General features: G+C 43.1%; 1 protein-coding gene across 1 annotated transcript in view; it reads right to left on the bottom strand.

The window, feature by feature from the left end:
- Nucleotides 1-1,437: 1,437 nt before the first annotated feature.
- LOC145416646 (uncharacterized) overlaps nucleotides 1,438-18,232 on the bottom strand; it is a 195,890-nt gene continuing 179,095 nt past the window's right edge. Inside the window, exons 18-19 of the mRNA XM_080285581.1 lie at nucleotides 7,537-7,787; nucleotides 1,438-2,037 (exon numbers count right to left, since the gene is read on the bottom strand). Of these exons, the coding sequence (XP_080141707.1) occupies nucleotides 1,438-2,037; nucleotides 7,537-7,787 (851 nt within the window). The remainder of the gene's footprint in view (nucleotides 2,038-7,536; nucleotides 7,788-18,232) is intronic.

Raw genomic sequence — 18,232 nt, forward strand, 5'->3', positions numbered from 1 at the left:
CACACACACACACACACACACACACACACACACACACACAGTTACAAATATTTATCTATCTATCTATCTGTGTGTGTGTGTGTGTGTGTGTGTGTGTGTGTGTGTGTGTGTGTGTGTGTGTGTGTGTATGTGTGTATTCGTACGTTTTAAAGGCTCCAACATGCTTGCAGGCGTCGGCCTTGGTCATCTAATGGCGGCTCTCCATGCTGCTCGATCTCTGGCAACTTTCCTATTCATTCATTTATCCCTGAGGTCACACTCAATAACCTCGTCCCAGGTCTTTTTCGGTCATCCTCTCGCAACCCTACCCCAAACGCTAACACTTCTCATTTTCTGCACCCAGTTATCATCCCCCATCCTCTCCCCATGCCCAAACCATCTCAATCCACCTCTCCTCATCACAACACGAATACACTCCAGTCCCATCCTACCTCTCAACTCGTCCATCGTAAACCTAGCCCCCCCTGGCTTCGCACTCAAGGATGCACTGCACATCCACCTAACCAGTGTCATTTCCGTACGTTTGGGCCTGCGAATACTCTCTTCCTTTACTGCTCAGGTCTCCCTACCATATAGCATTACCGGTACGCTTCTAACCCATGCCGCATACAAAGATCCCTTGGCACGGAGGAAGAGCCCTCTCAATGTCAGCTGAGGCAACAGCTCCCTGAATTTCTTCCAATCACTCCTCACTCTAGCCACAAAGCTAACTGCAGCCCCACCTCCAGCACATAACATGTCTAACAAATAACAAAACTCATCCACACACTCATGAGACTCACCCGCAAGATCAACCCTTTCATCCCTGATAATCTCTATCAAAGTCCTTCTCTAAATCAACAAAAACAAAGTATAGATCCCTTTTCCTTCCTATTTATTTTTCCTGAAGCTGTCGAACAATGAATATGGCATCAGTGGTTCCTCTGCCTGGCATAAACCCAAACTGCATATCTTCAATATCGACTCTTTCTCTAATCATACTTTCAAGAACTCTCTCCATTATCTTCATTACCTGGTCCAAAAATTTTATGTCTCTATAATTTCCTCTTTCCGGGGCATCACCTTCCTCTTGTACACATTTACAATTACACTCTTCAGCCAGTCATCTTGGACAACACACTCATATATAATCGTACTTATCAAGTCAGTAACTTCAACTCCGTCAAGCATGTTCTAGTATATCGTGGGGACAGCTCAGTCAGAGTTGCCAGTGTCTATCCTGCATCATTTACTCCATTCCTACTCCCACTGCCACACTCAAGTCAACCATAGCACACTGAACAGTCCCAGCAACACATAAGATGACTTTCATGTGAAGTGCTATTTACGGACCCTCCCTTGTTTGGCTATAAATGAAGTGGTCAGTGTTGTATGTGGTATACTCACATGCGGCTAGTGACTGAGAGGGTCTGGGAGTGCAGTGACTAAGTGGCTGAGTTACACTTCGCTCTCACGCTGACTGCTGAAGTCACGGAAGATGCTGCGAGGGGTGCTGAACGGCACCACGTTGGTCTCCTTCTTTGGGCTGACAGTAAGGGCAGAGGATGAGCCACTCCTACCGCTGGATGCCAGGTCTTCCCCGGACCGCTCCAGACATGCTAAATCCGTCCTACCCAGACTGAAGCGATGTTGAGCATGGGAACGACTGGGAAGGCCTCTGCTATAGGACTGGGGTGAGGCCAGGTCCCGCCAGGTGGATGTGGGTAGGTTGGATATGGAGAATTGACGCCTCAGGGACAGCGGGAGGAGGGGTTGGTGTCGGGGCAGGGTAGGGGTGCCGTGGCTGAGGGGAGCATCGCCAGGGTAGGCCAGGCTAGGGTGGAAAGCCTCATCGTGGAGGTAGGATGGGGAGGAGGGAGTGGAAGACACAAGGTGGGGATCCAAGGTGGAAGAGGGAGTGGAAGACGCGGGGTGTGGGTCCAGGCTGGAGGAACGAGTGTGGCCCGCCTGTGAGGAGTGTGGGAAGGCTGAACCAAAGAGCAGAGGCGACACATCTCTTGGCGGGTTGTTTACAGACACCGCAGGATCACCCTTCAACTGCAACAGGTTAAAATACTATGCTGTAGTAAAACTGGAGGAAATTATTATCTCCTATTTCTGTCATTCAGTAACTCGTAACATTATAATAGGTATGGTAAAGTTGCATATATATATAAAGATAATTATATATATATATATATATATATATATATGTGTGTGTGTGTGTGTGTGTGTGTGTGTGTGTGATGTGGTGTGTGGGAGGAAGAGAAGACGGAGGGGGGTGCAAGGAACAGCGTGGTGGAATGAAGAGGTGAGACAGGCTGTGGCACAAAAGAAGAAAGCGTGCGATGAATGGATGAGAAATAGGGGCGTGGAAGAAGATGAGAGGCGGAAGAGAGAGTTATATGTAGAAAGAAAGAGAGAAGTGAAAAGATTATTAAGAGAGAGTAAGAAGAGAGTAAATGAGGAATTTGGAAGGAATTTGAGAGTATAGTGGAGGGACTGTAAGAAAATGTTCTGGAAAGAGGTGAAGAGAGTAAGACAGGGTGGAAGTGAGGTTAGCAGGGGAGTGAAAGATAAAAATGGTAGATTACTAGTGGAGAAAGGTGAAAAAGTGAGCAGATGGAGAGAACACTTTAAGGAATTGTTGAACATACAGGATGGAAGTAATGAGGGTATAAGTAGCTGGGGAATGGCTGGGAGAAGGAGGGAGGTGAGAAGATAGGAAGAAATCAGTAGGATAGAAGTTGTGGAAGGAATGAAGAAAGTGAAATTGGGGAAAGCCCCAGGAATTGATGGAGTGTGTGGTGAAATGCTGAAGCATGGGGGAGAGATAGTAGTAGAATGGATGTGGAAGATGTGCAGATTGGCCTGGGAGGAAGGTAGAGTCCCGGAGGATTGGAAGTCAGGTATAATTATTCCCTTGTACAAAGGAAAAGGGTGAGGTAATCATAGGGGCATCTGTCTTCTTAGTATAATAGGAAAAGTGTATGGTAGGATACTTATTGACAGAGTTAGAGAAAGAACAAAGGAATTAGTTGGAGAAGAACAGGGAGGCTTTAGGAAGGGAAGAGGTTGTGTAGATCAGATATTCATTCTTAGATCTTTAGTGGAAAAGTTTCTAGAGAAGGGAAAGAAGTTGTATGTGGCTTTCATGGATTTGGAGAAAGCATATGACAGGGTGGATAGACAAGGATTGTGGAAAGTATTAAGAATATATGGAGTAGATGGGAAGTTGCTGAATGCTGTGAAGAGTATGTATGATGGTGTTAAGGCTGCAGTGCGTGTCGATGGTGAACTAAGTGAATCTTTCTCTTTGAAGGTTGGGTTGAAACAGGGATGTGTCATGTCTCCGTGGTTGTTCAATCTGTACATGGATGGGGTAATAAAAGAGGTACAAGGTAGGGTAGTGGATGTTGGAGTGGCCCTGGTGAGAGAGGATAGTGTTTGGAAGTTCCCTGTACTGTTGTTTGCAGATGATACTGTGTTGTTGAGTGAAGACGAAGGAGAGCTACAAAGCTTGGTGGATGAGTTTGGGAGAGTGTGTAAGAAACGGAATTTAAAGGTGAATGTAGGGAAGAGAAAAGTGATGGTCTTTGAGAGAGGTGAAGTCAGTGAATGTACAGTGAGGTTGGATGATGAGGAATTGGATAATGTGAGTACGTTTAAGTACTTGGGTAGTGTGATGAGTAAGGATGGAGGTTTGGAGGTTGAATTGCTTGAAAAGGTACAGCAGGGAAGAAAGGTTGCTGGTTCCTTGAAAGCAGTGATAAGAAATAGGGAAGTAAGCATGGATGTGAAAAAGTTACTACATGACAGTATTGTGATACCAACACTAACGTATGGAAGTGAAGCTTGGACGTTGTTGGAAGGACACAAGTCAAGAGTGAGAGCAGTGGAAATGAGTTATTTAAGAGCAGCCTGTGGAGTCACATGGAGAGACAGGCTGACGAATGAGGATATAAAGGAGTGTTGTGGTGTGGATGTGGATGTGATAGGAAGTATTATGAGGAACACACTCAAGTGGTTTGGCCATGTGGAGAGGATGGAGGGTGAAAGACTGACGAAGAGAGTGTATGTGAGTGAGGTGGAGGGGGGAAGAGGGAGGGGGAGGCCGAGGATGAGATGGAGGGATGGGGTGGAGAGGTATATGAGAGAGGGGTGTGTGAGTTGGGAGCAGGGCAGTGAAATGGAGGGGAACAGGACGACATGGAGGCGATTTGTTTGTGGCCACCCCAAACGGGATTGAGGCGTCTGGCAATATATATATATATATATATATATATATATATATATATATATATATATATATATATATATATATATATATATATTATTTACAGAGAGAGAGAGAGAGAGAGAGAGAGAGAGAGAGAGAGAGCCGTTATGGTAGATAGTAAGCCTCTGAATTTGTATACTGTTATGAAATGAAAGCTGCTGAGTACTCGTATTAACAATTGCAGAAAAAGAAGAGCGACTTGAATTTTGGGTACACTAAACTACCAGGGTAGGCTATCCATGTTAAAATCACATCTATTTATTACCCAACTACTGACTACAGACATTTATTTTTTTCCTATAATAAATGTTTTTGTGTGGATGAGTAAATTGGGAGTGTGTCGTCCTGTCTCGGCCACCTCCCTTTCTATGGGGGAAGCAGCCTAGGTATAAAGATAGGTAGATCCTATAATACCCCTTTTTTCTACATATTTAATGCTCATGATCCAGGTGGCTAAAAAAAAAAATACTCATGCCACTTCCTTACTTTTTACCGACAATGTAATATGAGGGATTTGCTACAGTTACCTATCATTTCGACCTCCGTACCTCAACACAGGAGGATTTACAGAGTTCCATAACCACTACAGTTGGTTCACAGAGTTTTGTAGAGTTTCTGTTATTGCTGTTGTTGTTGGTGGTGGTGGAGGTTCATCTGAAACGTGACTCCAGTAGATTGCAGGCTAAAGTTGCGTCTCTCTTCCAGTCCACCATCCTCTTTTGAGGGGGACAGGGAGGGAGATGAGGAACGTTTATACAAGTAACTGGGTAGTGGAATCGTCCCGTTTTATCAGTGCCACCACATGGAGGCGTCCCTCTCCAGCACCTTTGTAGAGTTAAACCATAATATAAAGTCAGCTACATCAAACCGCTTTGCCCACTCTGCGTTGGGACACTTCATAAACAAGTATTAACTTTTTAATGTACGGTAAAGCCTTGTCACTTATAAAACTATTCGTCTAGTACACGCAAGATATATCTGATCATTCTTTCCTTTGGGAAAAATTTGATCAATGGCTTTGAATCTATTTAATTAGGCTACTCTGACGCTGACGAGAAGCCTACACGTGGTGGCACTATACACCCTGAGTGGTGCGGCGGCAGCGTCCACGCGGGAGCCAAATCTCAACATATTTCCCTGCTCCTAGCCCTGGGAAGGACCTGGTCCAACCCTGGCAAGGTGCTGCCTACCACAAGAAGAGGCCGGATCCCGACACGGTATTTGTAGTATACTGTACCTGTAGGATGGCCCTGCCGAAGCAGTTGTTTACCTGTGGTCGAGGGGTCTGCTCGACCAGACATATTAGGGTTAAGCACCTGCAATAACACCAATTATTAGGCTATTGTATGTGTACAGAGTTTTTGCAGAATCAAGTCAACACGTCGTCAATGAAAACAGACAAGTGCCAGCGTACAATTAAAGTGAATTTGTCCTGTGTGGGGGATACTGTTCCATCGCTACCGACAAAGTGGCACAATAACCTATGGATTAAAATCTTTCGTGATCATCCATGTTCAGCTGTGCTCGGCATGCGTCCACATTTTGTCGAACGAATACCTTTTTATTGTGTATATATATATATATATATATATATATATATATATATATATATATATATATCTACAGTATATGTGTGTGTGTGTGTGTGTGTGTGTGTGTGTGTGTGTGTGTGTGTGTGTGTGTGTGTTTATTTTGCTAGATACAGATTCACCTTTAATGTTGAATGACCTGACTGGCTTGCTTGATTAAATTATCTCTGACAGCTTCACATCATATAAGCAGATGAACTAATGGTCGAGTCGCTGATGATTGATTATTCAACCCATGGTTGAGTAATGAAGGTTAACGTGGCAACACCTGAGCTACAGATATAACAAGAACATGTGCAAAGATACAGCAGAGGTGTGGATGTTTTCCCCTACTTTCAGTGTACATATTACTTCATTTTCTTATGATGTGTCGAAATATTCAAGCTGTAAATAAAAGAAGAAAGATTATAGATATTCTACATTAATATCTGCAAGTTTTTCACACTAATCGTGCTGCTCATTGTTGTGGTGACGTACGCGATTACGCTATATCTGCATTTACTTGCAGGAAAAGTATTAACATCTCTTTTGGAAAAGTTTCTCACAATTGTTAAGTGTATATTCTCGTATAACTTAGTCTGCATTTCTCAGGAAAAGTACCGTACTTTTATTCTGAAGTGGTATCTCTCATCATATACAGTAAAGTTTTTTCAAGAGCAGTAAGCCAAGATGAAAATTCAGTTTTAGTCACAGGAGTGACAAGCGTATCGTGTATGTAGGGTGACCCGCCATGGTCGGACATTACTAAAATTTATATGGTTGCTAGCTTCATAAATTTCGCTGACTGCGAATACAGTATATCAACTCTTCTTATCCTCTTCTACGTTACGGAGAAGAGAATATCAAGGAATAGTATACAGCACTGAATAAATAATGCTCTTAAGCCTCCAGAGCCAACGGGAACACGAACCTGAGTGAGTGATGAAACTTGCATAAATATATAAGTGGCATAAAGTTAAATATCATGGTGTTGTGTGAATGGAAAATGAGAGGCTGACTAGGAGCGTGTGTGAGTGAAGTGGACGGGGGGAGTAGGAGAGGGAGACCGAGGACAAATCGGAGGAATGGGGTGGTGAGGTGTATGAAAGAGGGAAGAGTGAGTTGAAAAGACAGGGTGACATACAGGCAAACGATTCGCTTGTGGCTACCTCTGATAGGATTAAGGCGTATGACAAAAGAAAGAGATACACTATGGATAATAAATCGCCAAATAAAAGATGCTAAGACTCCTCTAGCGTCAACGAGCACATGCTTCTAAGGACCATATGGTAAGCTGTACAGGAGGCTTCGTAGCACCTGTTCATTAGAGAATTATTTGGTTTATTATGCTTAACTCTGTATTTTACGTTATTTATATCGTTTTAACATCAATATAGTTTTCATACAAATAAACTAGGGGACTGTGAATTGGCATATACAGAATAAATCGTTAAGAATGGAGTGTTGCGAAATCTTCAAAGCAACTTATAATGCGACTTTTTCCTTTTTTCTTTTCCATTTTTTATTTTTAATATGCATACGACTCTTAGCATAGTCATTAACCGCCCGTTACCTAAAGCCACCCAGCAGTCCTTGTACGTGCCGTACGCTTCTACATGTCACCACTTTGGCACTAGCACCCACCATCTATATTGAATACATGCTTGGGCTATCTCATACAGGACTGGTGTATTGGGTAAGGACACTCACCTGGCGGATCAGACGTCGGTGCCAGGCAAAGACTTCCTCTGAGGTGGTGGACGGGGACTGCTGTAGGTCACGTAGCGGCTGGTGTATGTCCTTCTGTGCGTCCTTCATCTCCTGCTGCCGGATTAGCTCCAGGCCCTCCAGCTGCAGGTCGGTGTGCTGGAGGTCGTGCAGCTGCAAGTCGTGGTGCTGAAGGTCTCCAGACTCCTCCCCACACAGTTCCGTCTGGCCCACCTGCTTCAACTGTTGGTCTGCTGGAACATTACCACACAAAATTAAACCCTTGAATCTTATGTCAAGATTTTAACTTCTTCAGTACGATGACGAATTTTTAACCCATTCAGTATGATATAGAACTTTTTACCCTTTTAATCCAATGTCGAATATTTAATCCCTTCAATTCCTCGTCGAAATTTTACCTCTTCAGTCCGATGTCATCTTCTTGTTTATTTCTGCTACTGTCACATGAGTTTTATTCAGTTTAGGTAAGACTTCTATTAGTAAATGATTTCATGAAAGCTGTATCTAACTCCTGATGTTTGAAGTCTCCCTCAGTTAAATGAAAACTTTTGGGGATAGCAAGAATGAGATATGTGTCATCGGAGGGAAGGCGTTAAATAAATTCTGCTCTACTTCATTCAGGTTAACTTGGCCCAAACTTTCATTTCTTTGTAGCTTATTTCACGTAGTTCAGTGGTAGAAAAAGACAATACTGTGGCTCTATATCTTTTCTGTAGTATTTCTTCGTGACTAGCATCATGTTCATGCGTTAATCTATTGATATAACTCAACATTCAAGATGGAGGGATGGCAGTTTTGGGCCAAGGTAAAATGAAGAGGGTAAACCACTGTCTGGTTTTACTCAGTTAAGGGGAGACTTATTGAGCTAGAAGGAAGGTTAGATATAGCCGTGATGTACCCCTATTATTATTACAGACTGTTCTCCAGCTGAATAAAATCGTTTGGTGGTACCTTGGCTAAAATAAAAATGACGTCGTGGCAGTGATAAGTTTAATACACTCAGCCTCCTATGCTTCGCTCCGAGTTAGACGGAATCGTGTTTTGCCACTTAGTGATGAAGACTAGAGCTATCCTGATCCCTGAAGGAAGTATGGTGAAATCATTTGTTTTTACTTGAAACTGAATGCTAGAGTTGCGCCGATCAAGAGAGTGAATGGTGGCTGTATTAACACTCTCAGCCTTTTTTAACTCCCTCGCAGTTGTATAAAATCACCTGGCGTTGCGTGGAATACAACGCAACTCTTGTCCCTACCATGAAGGGGTTCACGTACGCTTCTGTGTTCTATATGTAGGCTGTAGAATTCAGTCTACTACCTTCTTGATCCCTGCATCCCAGTGAAGTAAGTTTTAATTTAATTTTGTTGTCTCCAAGCGATTTTATTTATCAGGATCTATGGGTAAGATACAGCCTTCATTAACCCCGTCAGTACCAGATGTTCTTCCTTAATCATCTGGCATTAGCAGGAGTACAAGAAAAACTTATGTAATCCTACGGCACTTTATCCCTTCCATTACACCTGCTGTGATAATTTGTTGTTATAGCTCTGCATTCAAAGTGGTAACTTTATGTAGAGTTCAGTACTGTGTCTCACATGGCCGTATTCTGAGGCTTCATAGAAACTCCTCAGCATTCTGTAGCCTGTTTTTTTCTCACAGCTCCCAGTTGTGGACATAGTCTACTTTAGACAATCTCTTCCACAGCTTTCAGAAGTTCTCCCTCGTTTCTCATAATACCCACCTACCATAATAATTACATGCTGGATCGAAGTCGCGGCCTTTCGAACAACAGCCAGACTATTAATCTACTCGACCATCAGTACTGCTGATAGAACGTTAAATAATATCGTAGAAATCGCGTGTTAGATCTACCTCTCTTGTTCTGAATGCAGTATGTTGTTGTTCGTGATCGGTTTTGCAGTGCTGTATTTGCGTGTCTGTATGCAGTATCTAAGTAATCAAACAACAGTGCGATGAAAAATGCAAGATATTTATTCGGCACACAGACTTCGACTTGTATTTGTTCTTCTTCTTTTTCTTTTTCTTCTTCTTCTTCTTCTTTTTTTTCTTCTTCTTCTTATATTCTTTTACTTTAGATATGCATTTACTCTTCACAAACTGTATATATACTTTGCAAATACGTTGGTTGCACAAGGAATACGAACAAAGCAGACATACCTCATCAATTCCCTCGGCAATACTGCGGTGCATAATAACTGCTACCCATTGTGTGCTGCCCCAGATACCAAGAAGTTGTTTAGATCCGGCAAATGTTCAGTTCAGTATTTACGAATTTCCTGTCTCATTGAAGCCACGTTCAAGGGCTGCGTGAAGTTGTTGGTGTTGCTTAACCCGGTCTGTTTGGCCAAGCAGACCCGTCGACTACAGGTAAACAACTGTTTCTGTGGGGCCGCCCAACAGGTACAGTCAGCATCAAAGGTCCTGTCGCCTTTCCTGCCTCTCTCTCTCTCTCTCCATGGATTCCGAAAATCATGTAGTGGACCTGCAGCAAACGACGCTTATAAGACTGACCTGAGACCAGGGAAGTTATCGGCTGCTACGGATTCGTGACACTAATTCTCAAAGCGTATGGAGAGAAGCGCAGGATAGGAGACAAGACCTATGATGTTGACTGTACAGTACAATACATAACACCGTGTAGGGAACCGGCGACCAACGTGTGGTGAACAGCGCCTCACCAGAGGCGGACCAGAGTCTTTCCCCACGGTGAGATTCAGGAAAATATGAGGAGGTTTGGCTACTGGGTGGACGCCGCAGCTACTTCGTTCCACTTAGGGTAGCCTACACAGCACCACCACGCATAGTCTCATCGTCTCGCCAGAAGTAAGTCTGGAATACGTTTAATAAAGCACAAGATATTTTGTTACTAACGTTTTACGATCATATGAATAGTGTTTTGAACGAAAAGGGAATGGCGAGGTGTACTGAATCTTAGGTTAGGGCGCACCTGTTCTCAGTTCATTTTGCATATTCGTATGCTGTTTATGCAAAATATGCCGATATGTAAAAGCTGTTAGTAAGAAATATTAGACTTGTAAACTATAGTATATACAGTAAATCGTTGAAAATTAGGTTTTAGGAAGTTCTCTATACCTGATGTATTACAATCATACAATTTACTTCCACGGTAGACTCAAGATTGCTTCGGCGACACATGTCTCACCCTACATACTTCAGATTTGTTGCCTAGGGTGTACACTTGTCCACACGTGGCTTCATAATTACCCATCAGAGTCAATATTAAAGTAACAACACACGGGAAACAATAGCGATGTGTGATAAGGGTTCTGTGTTATAAAGACTTCAACAACGTTATAATTCTGGAAGGGATCCTTTATAACTACACACCCGTGAACTCTGCTGCTGGTGTCACTTGCTCTCCTCTCTAAGGCCAAAGTTAGCCAGCTGTCCCTTTTGTTTGTCCACCACACCCGTAATGTCGCGCAGCTGCTTTCTCTCTCTCTCTCTCTCTCTCACACACACACACACACACACACACACACACACACACACACACACACACACACACACACACACACACACACACACACACACACACACACACACACACACACACACACACACACACACACACACACACACACACACACACACACACACACACACACACACACACACACACACACACACACACACACACACACACACACACACACACACACACACACACACACACACACACACACACACACACACACACACACACACACACACACACACACACACACACACACACACACACACACACACACACACACACACACACACACACACACACACACACACACACACACACACACACACACACACACACACACACACACACACACACACACACACACACACACACACACACACACACACACACACACACACACACACACACACACACACACACACACACACACACACACACACACACACACACACACACACACACACACACACACACACACACACACACACACACACACACACACACACACACACACACACACACACACACACACACACACACACACACACACACACACACACACACACACACACACACACACACACACACACACACAAAGACGCATAGCTGTTTGCGTCTGGTTCACAGCAAAGGCACGCTCGAAAATGCACTGTCTTGTTTTCCGCGTTGCACCAACTTGTCTTGAAGATATATTATGCAGTACGAAATTATGGAGTGCCATTTTTTCATGTCTCCCCGTCTGTCTCTCTGTCTCTGTTCCACCCCGAAAATATCATCCCATTTGCCCTGGACATCTTGTTACCTCCCCGAAGGAAGTTGGAGGAGAGTATGTATCAATCTACGTCTGTTTGTGCACATGATATCTCAAGGTTGTTAGCGGATTACAGTGAAGTGTGGTACTGGGAATGTGGAAGGAGGGAGGGTTAGTGTACTGAACGATGACGCACAGAAGAGAAACTGCATGATTTTGTAGTCTGTGCTTTTGTGGCAATTTCAAGCCTGCTGTCGACCAAGTTCATATTTCAGATGAACCTGGGGCTACACCACCACCACCACCACCAACACCACCAACAACAACAACAACAAAAACAACAACAGCTACTACTACTACTACTACTACTATTACTGCTTGTACTACTGCTACTACTACTAGTTTCACCACCACCATTATAACCACCACCACCACCACCACTACTACCACTACTACTACTACTACTACTACTACTACTACTACTACCGGTACTATCGTCAGTGGTGGGCCTACAGTCGGGCCCATGAAGTCAAAATCCCTTCCCCTCATTTTCATCTGTCACTACTTTTCCTGCAGCAGTGTTACATAATCACCGACTGAAAAACAACAACGCTAGATTCAATGTTCCTTATCTTATTAACTGACCCCTAAAATAATACTGGATTACTGAAGCTTACAACAACAGTTCATTGCTTTATATTATGATACGCTGGTTTTTACTATAATCCTTTGGTAGTAGGGGGTGGCGACCATCATTCACTCACTTGATATAGTGCTGTCTACCTTTCCCTCGCTTTTATTTTCTTTTTATTCTTTTTCTGTGTCTGCTCTCCTCTCTTCATCTTTCTCCCATCCATTCTGTCACTTTTTAGTACTCTTCTTTCCATTTCAGGAGGCACTTCACTGCAACCCGGGAAACCATTCGACAACGCTGGGTAGTAACCATATGACCAAATAAGGGGGTGATGTTGAGCCCGCTATGGTGCTCATGTTAAGTAGGTGGAGAGACGCAACTGCAGCGTCTATCTGGGGATCAAAACTACACACTTCCCCGCGCCTCGCTGTGACAAGGCTCTGCTACAGCAATAGAATATCGGTTCACTGCACAGGACGAGCATGGGCTGTTGCTTGCCTGCGATAGATGGATTTGGTCAATGTTACTGAATAACTACAACAACAACTATTATAGGGAAATAAAAGTTTAGAACGTGCCTTTGATCATCTATCTACTACTATCTACTGCCAGACGCCATAATCCCGTAAGGGGTGGCCATTTGACTTGTGAGTTAGTTGTTTTACGAGGAGGGACACTAACCCTCCACCAACCCACTTGCTGACACGCTTTGATCATGCTTCATGTATTTAGCACATGAGCAAATTTCGGCGCAATTACACATGTATGATTCGTTTATGGGAGACACGTATTCTCCTGCAAGATCAGTTTCCGTCAGAAGCAACAAACTGTCACGAATACTATACTCTTTTTACTCTAACTTGGCCTGCAATTTCCATCTGTATATCTTTAATGTGCGACAAGAGATTATCGCTTGAATATGATGCTGGTCACAAAGGAGTGCTACGGACATGGCCGCATTATTATTATTATTATTATTATTATTTCTTTGTCACTGAAGTACATGAAATAAACTGCAATAGGACAAAAACCTCGGTCAAGTACTATAAAAGATACAAATTTGACATTTTCTCACTATGAAAATGCCACCAAAATTATAAACCGGGAGACTAGCAAAGAATCTTTATATAGGGAGGTGAATTATAGCATCACTTATTTACAGAGTTTGATAAAGTAACATATGAAAAGCACCCAGACTGTCAAATTAAGTGAAGGTCATTTTATACTCATGAATCGCCAGTTGAGAGAGATTTCTATGGAACTTTTAGCATACGTGGCTTGGGATCATCGCCTCTTGTATTCATGTTTCCCTGTATGATAGCCGTGTAAGTTGACCATTGTACAATACATATTCATGAGTTTAAGGAAAACCTTTACAACTTAGTAGTTATTCCCTGTGTTTATTATACCCGCTCTCCCGAAGCCTGACCAGGTGTAATATTATGATTGGTGCGCCTGCAGGTGTGTGTGTGTGTGTGTGTGTGTGTGTGTGTGTGTGTGTGTGTGTGTGTGTGTGTGTGTGTGTGTGTGTGTGTGTGTGTGTGTGTGTGTGTGTGTGTGTGTGTGTGTGTGTGTGTGTGTGTGTGTGTGTGTGTGTGTGTGTGTGTGTGTGTGTGTGTGTGTGTGTGTGTGTGTGTGTGTGTGTGTGTGTGTGTGTGTGTGTGTGTGTGTGTGTGTGTGTGTGTGTGTGTGTGTGTGTGTGTGTGTGTGTGTGTGTGTGTGTGTGTGTGTGTGTGTGTGTGTGTGTGTGTGTGTGTGTGTGTGTGTGTGTGTGTGTGTGTGTGTGTGTGTGTGTGTGTGTGTGTGTGTGTGTGTGTGTGTGTGTGTGTGTGTGTGTGTGTGTGTGTGTGTGTGTGTGTGTGTGTGTGTGTGTGTGTGTGTGTTAACAAAATAACTAAGCCAGTTTTAGTCTGGTATGGACGAGCATTAGATAATGCGTTGAGAGTCAGCCATGTGGTCAACTTATTATATTTTTAGAAGAGGAGGTGAGAGGTCAAGCTCACATGGCAATAGTGTTTTTCCGACTGAGATTAACTTTATGGGAGGGTCCAGGGTAGGGCAAGGGTAAAGGGGGTCAGAGTGTGAGAACAATAAGCGCTGGGAAAGATCAAAGGTCAAGTTTTAACTCGATCTGAACCAAAGTTAGTGGAAATGTTAAAGGTCAGGCAAGAATGAACTGATTCGATTTTGAGAATAATCGGTCAAATGTCAAGGTCACAGGGCAAAGTCAATATTTTGGCCCGTAGATCAGTTTTGGGGCGCGGGTGATGTGCTGCATTTTTCCTTATTCTCTCTCTCTCTCTCTCTCTCTCTCTCTCTCCGCAGACGATTTTACTCAGCTTAGTAATGGCTTATCGCATGACACAGATTTAACCCTTGCACGACGAGTACGTCTTTATAATCTTATGTCATGTGTCCAGACGATTTTTTTACCCTTGGGGGAGACTTTTCCCAGTGAATTTATATACAGTATACAGTAGCCTCATTAACCCTTTGGCCGCTAGAGGGATTTCCTGAATCGAATACAGTCGTCCATAGATAGCAAAAATGAAACTTAAAAATATGTTACCGGATGGAAGGGGATGAACTTAATAATCAAAGTTAAAGGGAAGGGCCCGATTTGAACGTTCAGTATTTAAAATCCTATTAGGACGAGACGGCTGGGCTATCTCCCTTGTCAAATAACGCAGTCAGCAGCCAGGCGGGGAGGCAAGACTTCATTTTTACCTCATTATGTGTTCCATTAGCCCCCTCTGGCCGAGATGAATTTTTGTTTTATTTATGTTCTAGCAGTAGTTGTTGTAGTCACAGGTCATAGTGGCAGTAGCAGTAGTAGTAATCCCAGGTTCATCTGAGCTTGAACCCGTGTACTGCAGGCTGAAACTGCCCTTCTTCGGCAGTGCAACATCTTCCCTTCAGGGAACAGGGAGTTGGATGAGGAATCTTTGTGCAACCGAGCAGTGGAACAGCTCTGTTGTATTGGTGCCAGCACAACAAGGCATCCCTCTCGAGCACCTTTATTTTATTTATGCTACTTACAGAAGCTTAAATACAACTGAGAGAGAACTCCTTATAGACGCTTAAATAAAACAGAGAGAAATATGTTTCTTAAAGGGCACTGAAGGTCCTATATAACCCCTCCAGTCAGAAAAATTACCCTTTGGTTAAAAAAACATCGAATGTAGCCATGAAAAATTTCCCAACTGTTGAAAATTATGAGAAGAACCACGAAAATTTGCTCTGTTGAAATATGCCGAATCAGGCCCCTCCAGCAGCAAAGCTGGTACACGCTGTAGCATGACTAAGATGAAACGATATCCCTGGCGCCTGACGTGGTTAATGGCGTCAAAATCTTTGAGCTTTTGTTTTTAATGCAAACATTAAGAAATCAACGGTTTGAAGCTCAATTAAATTCGTTCTTTCCGTGAAAAAAATAAACCAAACTAAATCAACGGACCAAATTCAAGATACATCCATTTCGAGATGCCTGGACACATTGCATTTTAAAGACTGGATATCAAAGGCAGATGGAAATGCAGATTAAGGAAGACAATTCCAGAGCTGACACACACATGAATGACTAAGAGCATCGTTAGCTCTTGCATTAGAGATTAAAATAGAAAAAAGTTGAGAGTGTGCTGCCAGAAAGGCGCTAAACGCCTCTGTAGTGGAGGAGGGATGGAAAAACATAGTTCAGAAGAGCAGTAACCCTTGAAATATCGTCATTAAGGAGATAAAGACGCCTGTATGTATATGGGTCCTGAAAGATGCAACGTTGTGGGCAGAGGGGGATTAAGTAAGACGAGATGAGCTGATAAGACGAAAAGCCCTTGACTCCTCCCTGTTTAGAGGAGCTGTGTGTGGGGTCTCTCGACTCATGAGAGTTATATTAAACAATGAAGAGAACAAAACCCTGTACAAAGTAAACAGCTGTGCAGAAGCTCCGAGTCAGCTTAGCACACCCAATTTCTTGGAAGCGGATTTTGCAAAAGATACTGAGAAATGTCCATGATAGGTCTCGACAGAACGAAACTCAAGGATACTGAGAGATGAAGGACTGAGCTGTATTAAAGACACTGATAGATTTGCCAGTCATTGACCCATTGGATCCCAGAGTTGCCGGGCGAGGCACTGCACTGGGAAGGTACTAAGCGTACCGCCCTCCCCCTATCGGCTCATAGTCGCGAAGCTCATAGGTCCCTACCCGGGGGTTCCCTACTTTAGTAAGATTTGAATGCTCCCAGTTTTGTTCAATACTGAGGACACTGGGCTCCAATGGGATATTATTGAATACGGGTATTTAAGGATATTTGTGCGAACGACATAAGAACCGAGTTTTTGTTGTATTAAGAAAAACAGTTTTTCTTTTATCCTAATCAGAGATATGAGCCAGGTCAGAAATTACTGTACGTGTGCCATAGCTTCATCCCGCGTTTGTTAAGCAACTCTTGTGATAGATGCTGTGAGAAGTGGATGGAAAGATAGAGGGCGGAGTCATTGGCGCAGGAGTGGATTGATTGAGATTTGCCGCTCAGAAGATCACTGATGAAAAGAAGGTAGAAAGTTGGTGATAGGACAGAACCCTGATGAACGCCACTCTGGAGAGCTCGAAAAAAAATAATGTCCATCCACAACAGTAACTACAGAACGACCAGAAAGGAACCTAGAAATAATGGCAAGGATAAAATGATATAACCCGTAAGAGGCCAGTTTGAAAGCAAAAGACGAAAGCTTTTGGGATGTACAGCAGAGTGCAATGGCAAAGCATTGTCAACATTCCGACAGGAGGACGACCAAGATTCAGACAGGAACGTGAGATCACCAGTGGAGCGTCTCTAATTAACCCATAATGGGGATTGGAATGAAGGACATCATAGAAAATGTGTTTCAAAATGTTTCTGAGCTTCTCGCCATATTCACTCTGACTCAAGAAAATTATCATAAATTGGACGCAGGAAAGAAATGCACGAAGTTAAAAATTTTTAGGTATTTACTAAGTAACTTGGTAGGATCGCTACATGAAGGAGCATACCAGTCAAATTACTGTATATTAGTAAATTACTTCCATATCATATTGTTAACAACTCAAAGCATGTTGGAAAAAAGGCCACTGCTGACTGACCATTAATACTGTGTAAAACACATTCATTTTACTTATTTCTTCATATTAATATCGTACTTGCTAGCTCCAGGCGATGGTATTTAAATTACAAAAGACATTGCTACCTTGAGGGCTGCATGTTGCCCTCATTAATATCGTCACTACCAGAGGGCTTTCCAAGGATTAAAGACATTCCACGAACAGCTAAATCGAACAACAAGAATACCGTATCTTGGTGAGGTCTAAATTTCACAGGATGAATTACGACATATCCCCACTCCGTAGCTTTCACACACACACACACACACACACACACACACACACACACACACACACACACACACACACACACACACACACACACACACACACCGCGGGAGAAACAAGTCCGTCTGGTTTACTTTTATTTATTTCACTTAAGTCCCTCAGGCGCATTGATATTCGACGACTCAGAGCGTAGTCTTGTGTAACAGTGGAGTAATATTGGACAGAATAGTTTTTAGCAATATTCTCGACTGTGTAGAGCGCGCGAGTGATTTTTCCGTACCGAACTGGGTGTGATAAATAACTCCTTCAGTCTAAGGCCATCACTTTGTAGTCGTTGCTACCAAATTATTTCTTTCAACTTCTGGGAACACTCTGTTAGTGAAAGCATTAATGAAGACTGTATCTAAC

The sequence above is a fragment of the Coenobita brevimanus genome, chromosome 107 (assembly GCF_032717465.1).
Source record: "Coenobita brevimanus isolate Jiangsu-jjx chromosome 107, ASM3271746v2, whole genome shotgun sequence".
NCBI lineage: Eukaryota > Metazoa > Arthropoda > Malacostraca > Decapoda > Coenobitidae > Coenobita > Coenobita brevimanus.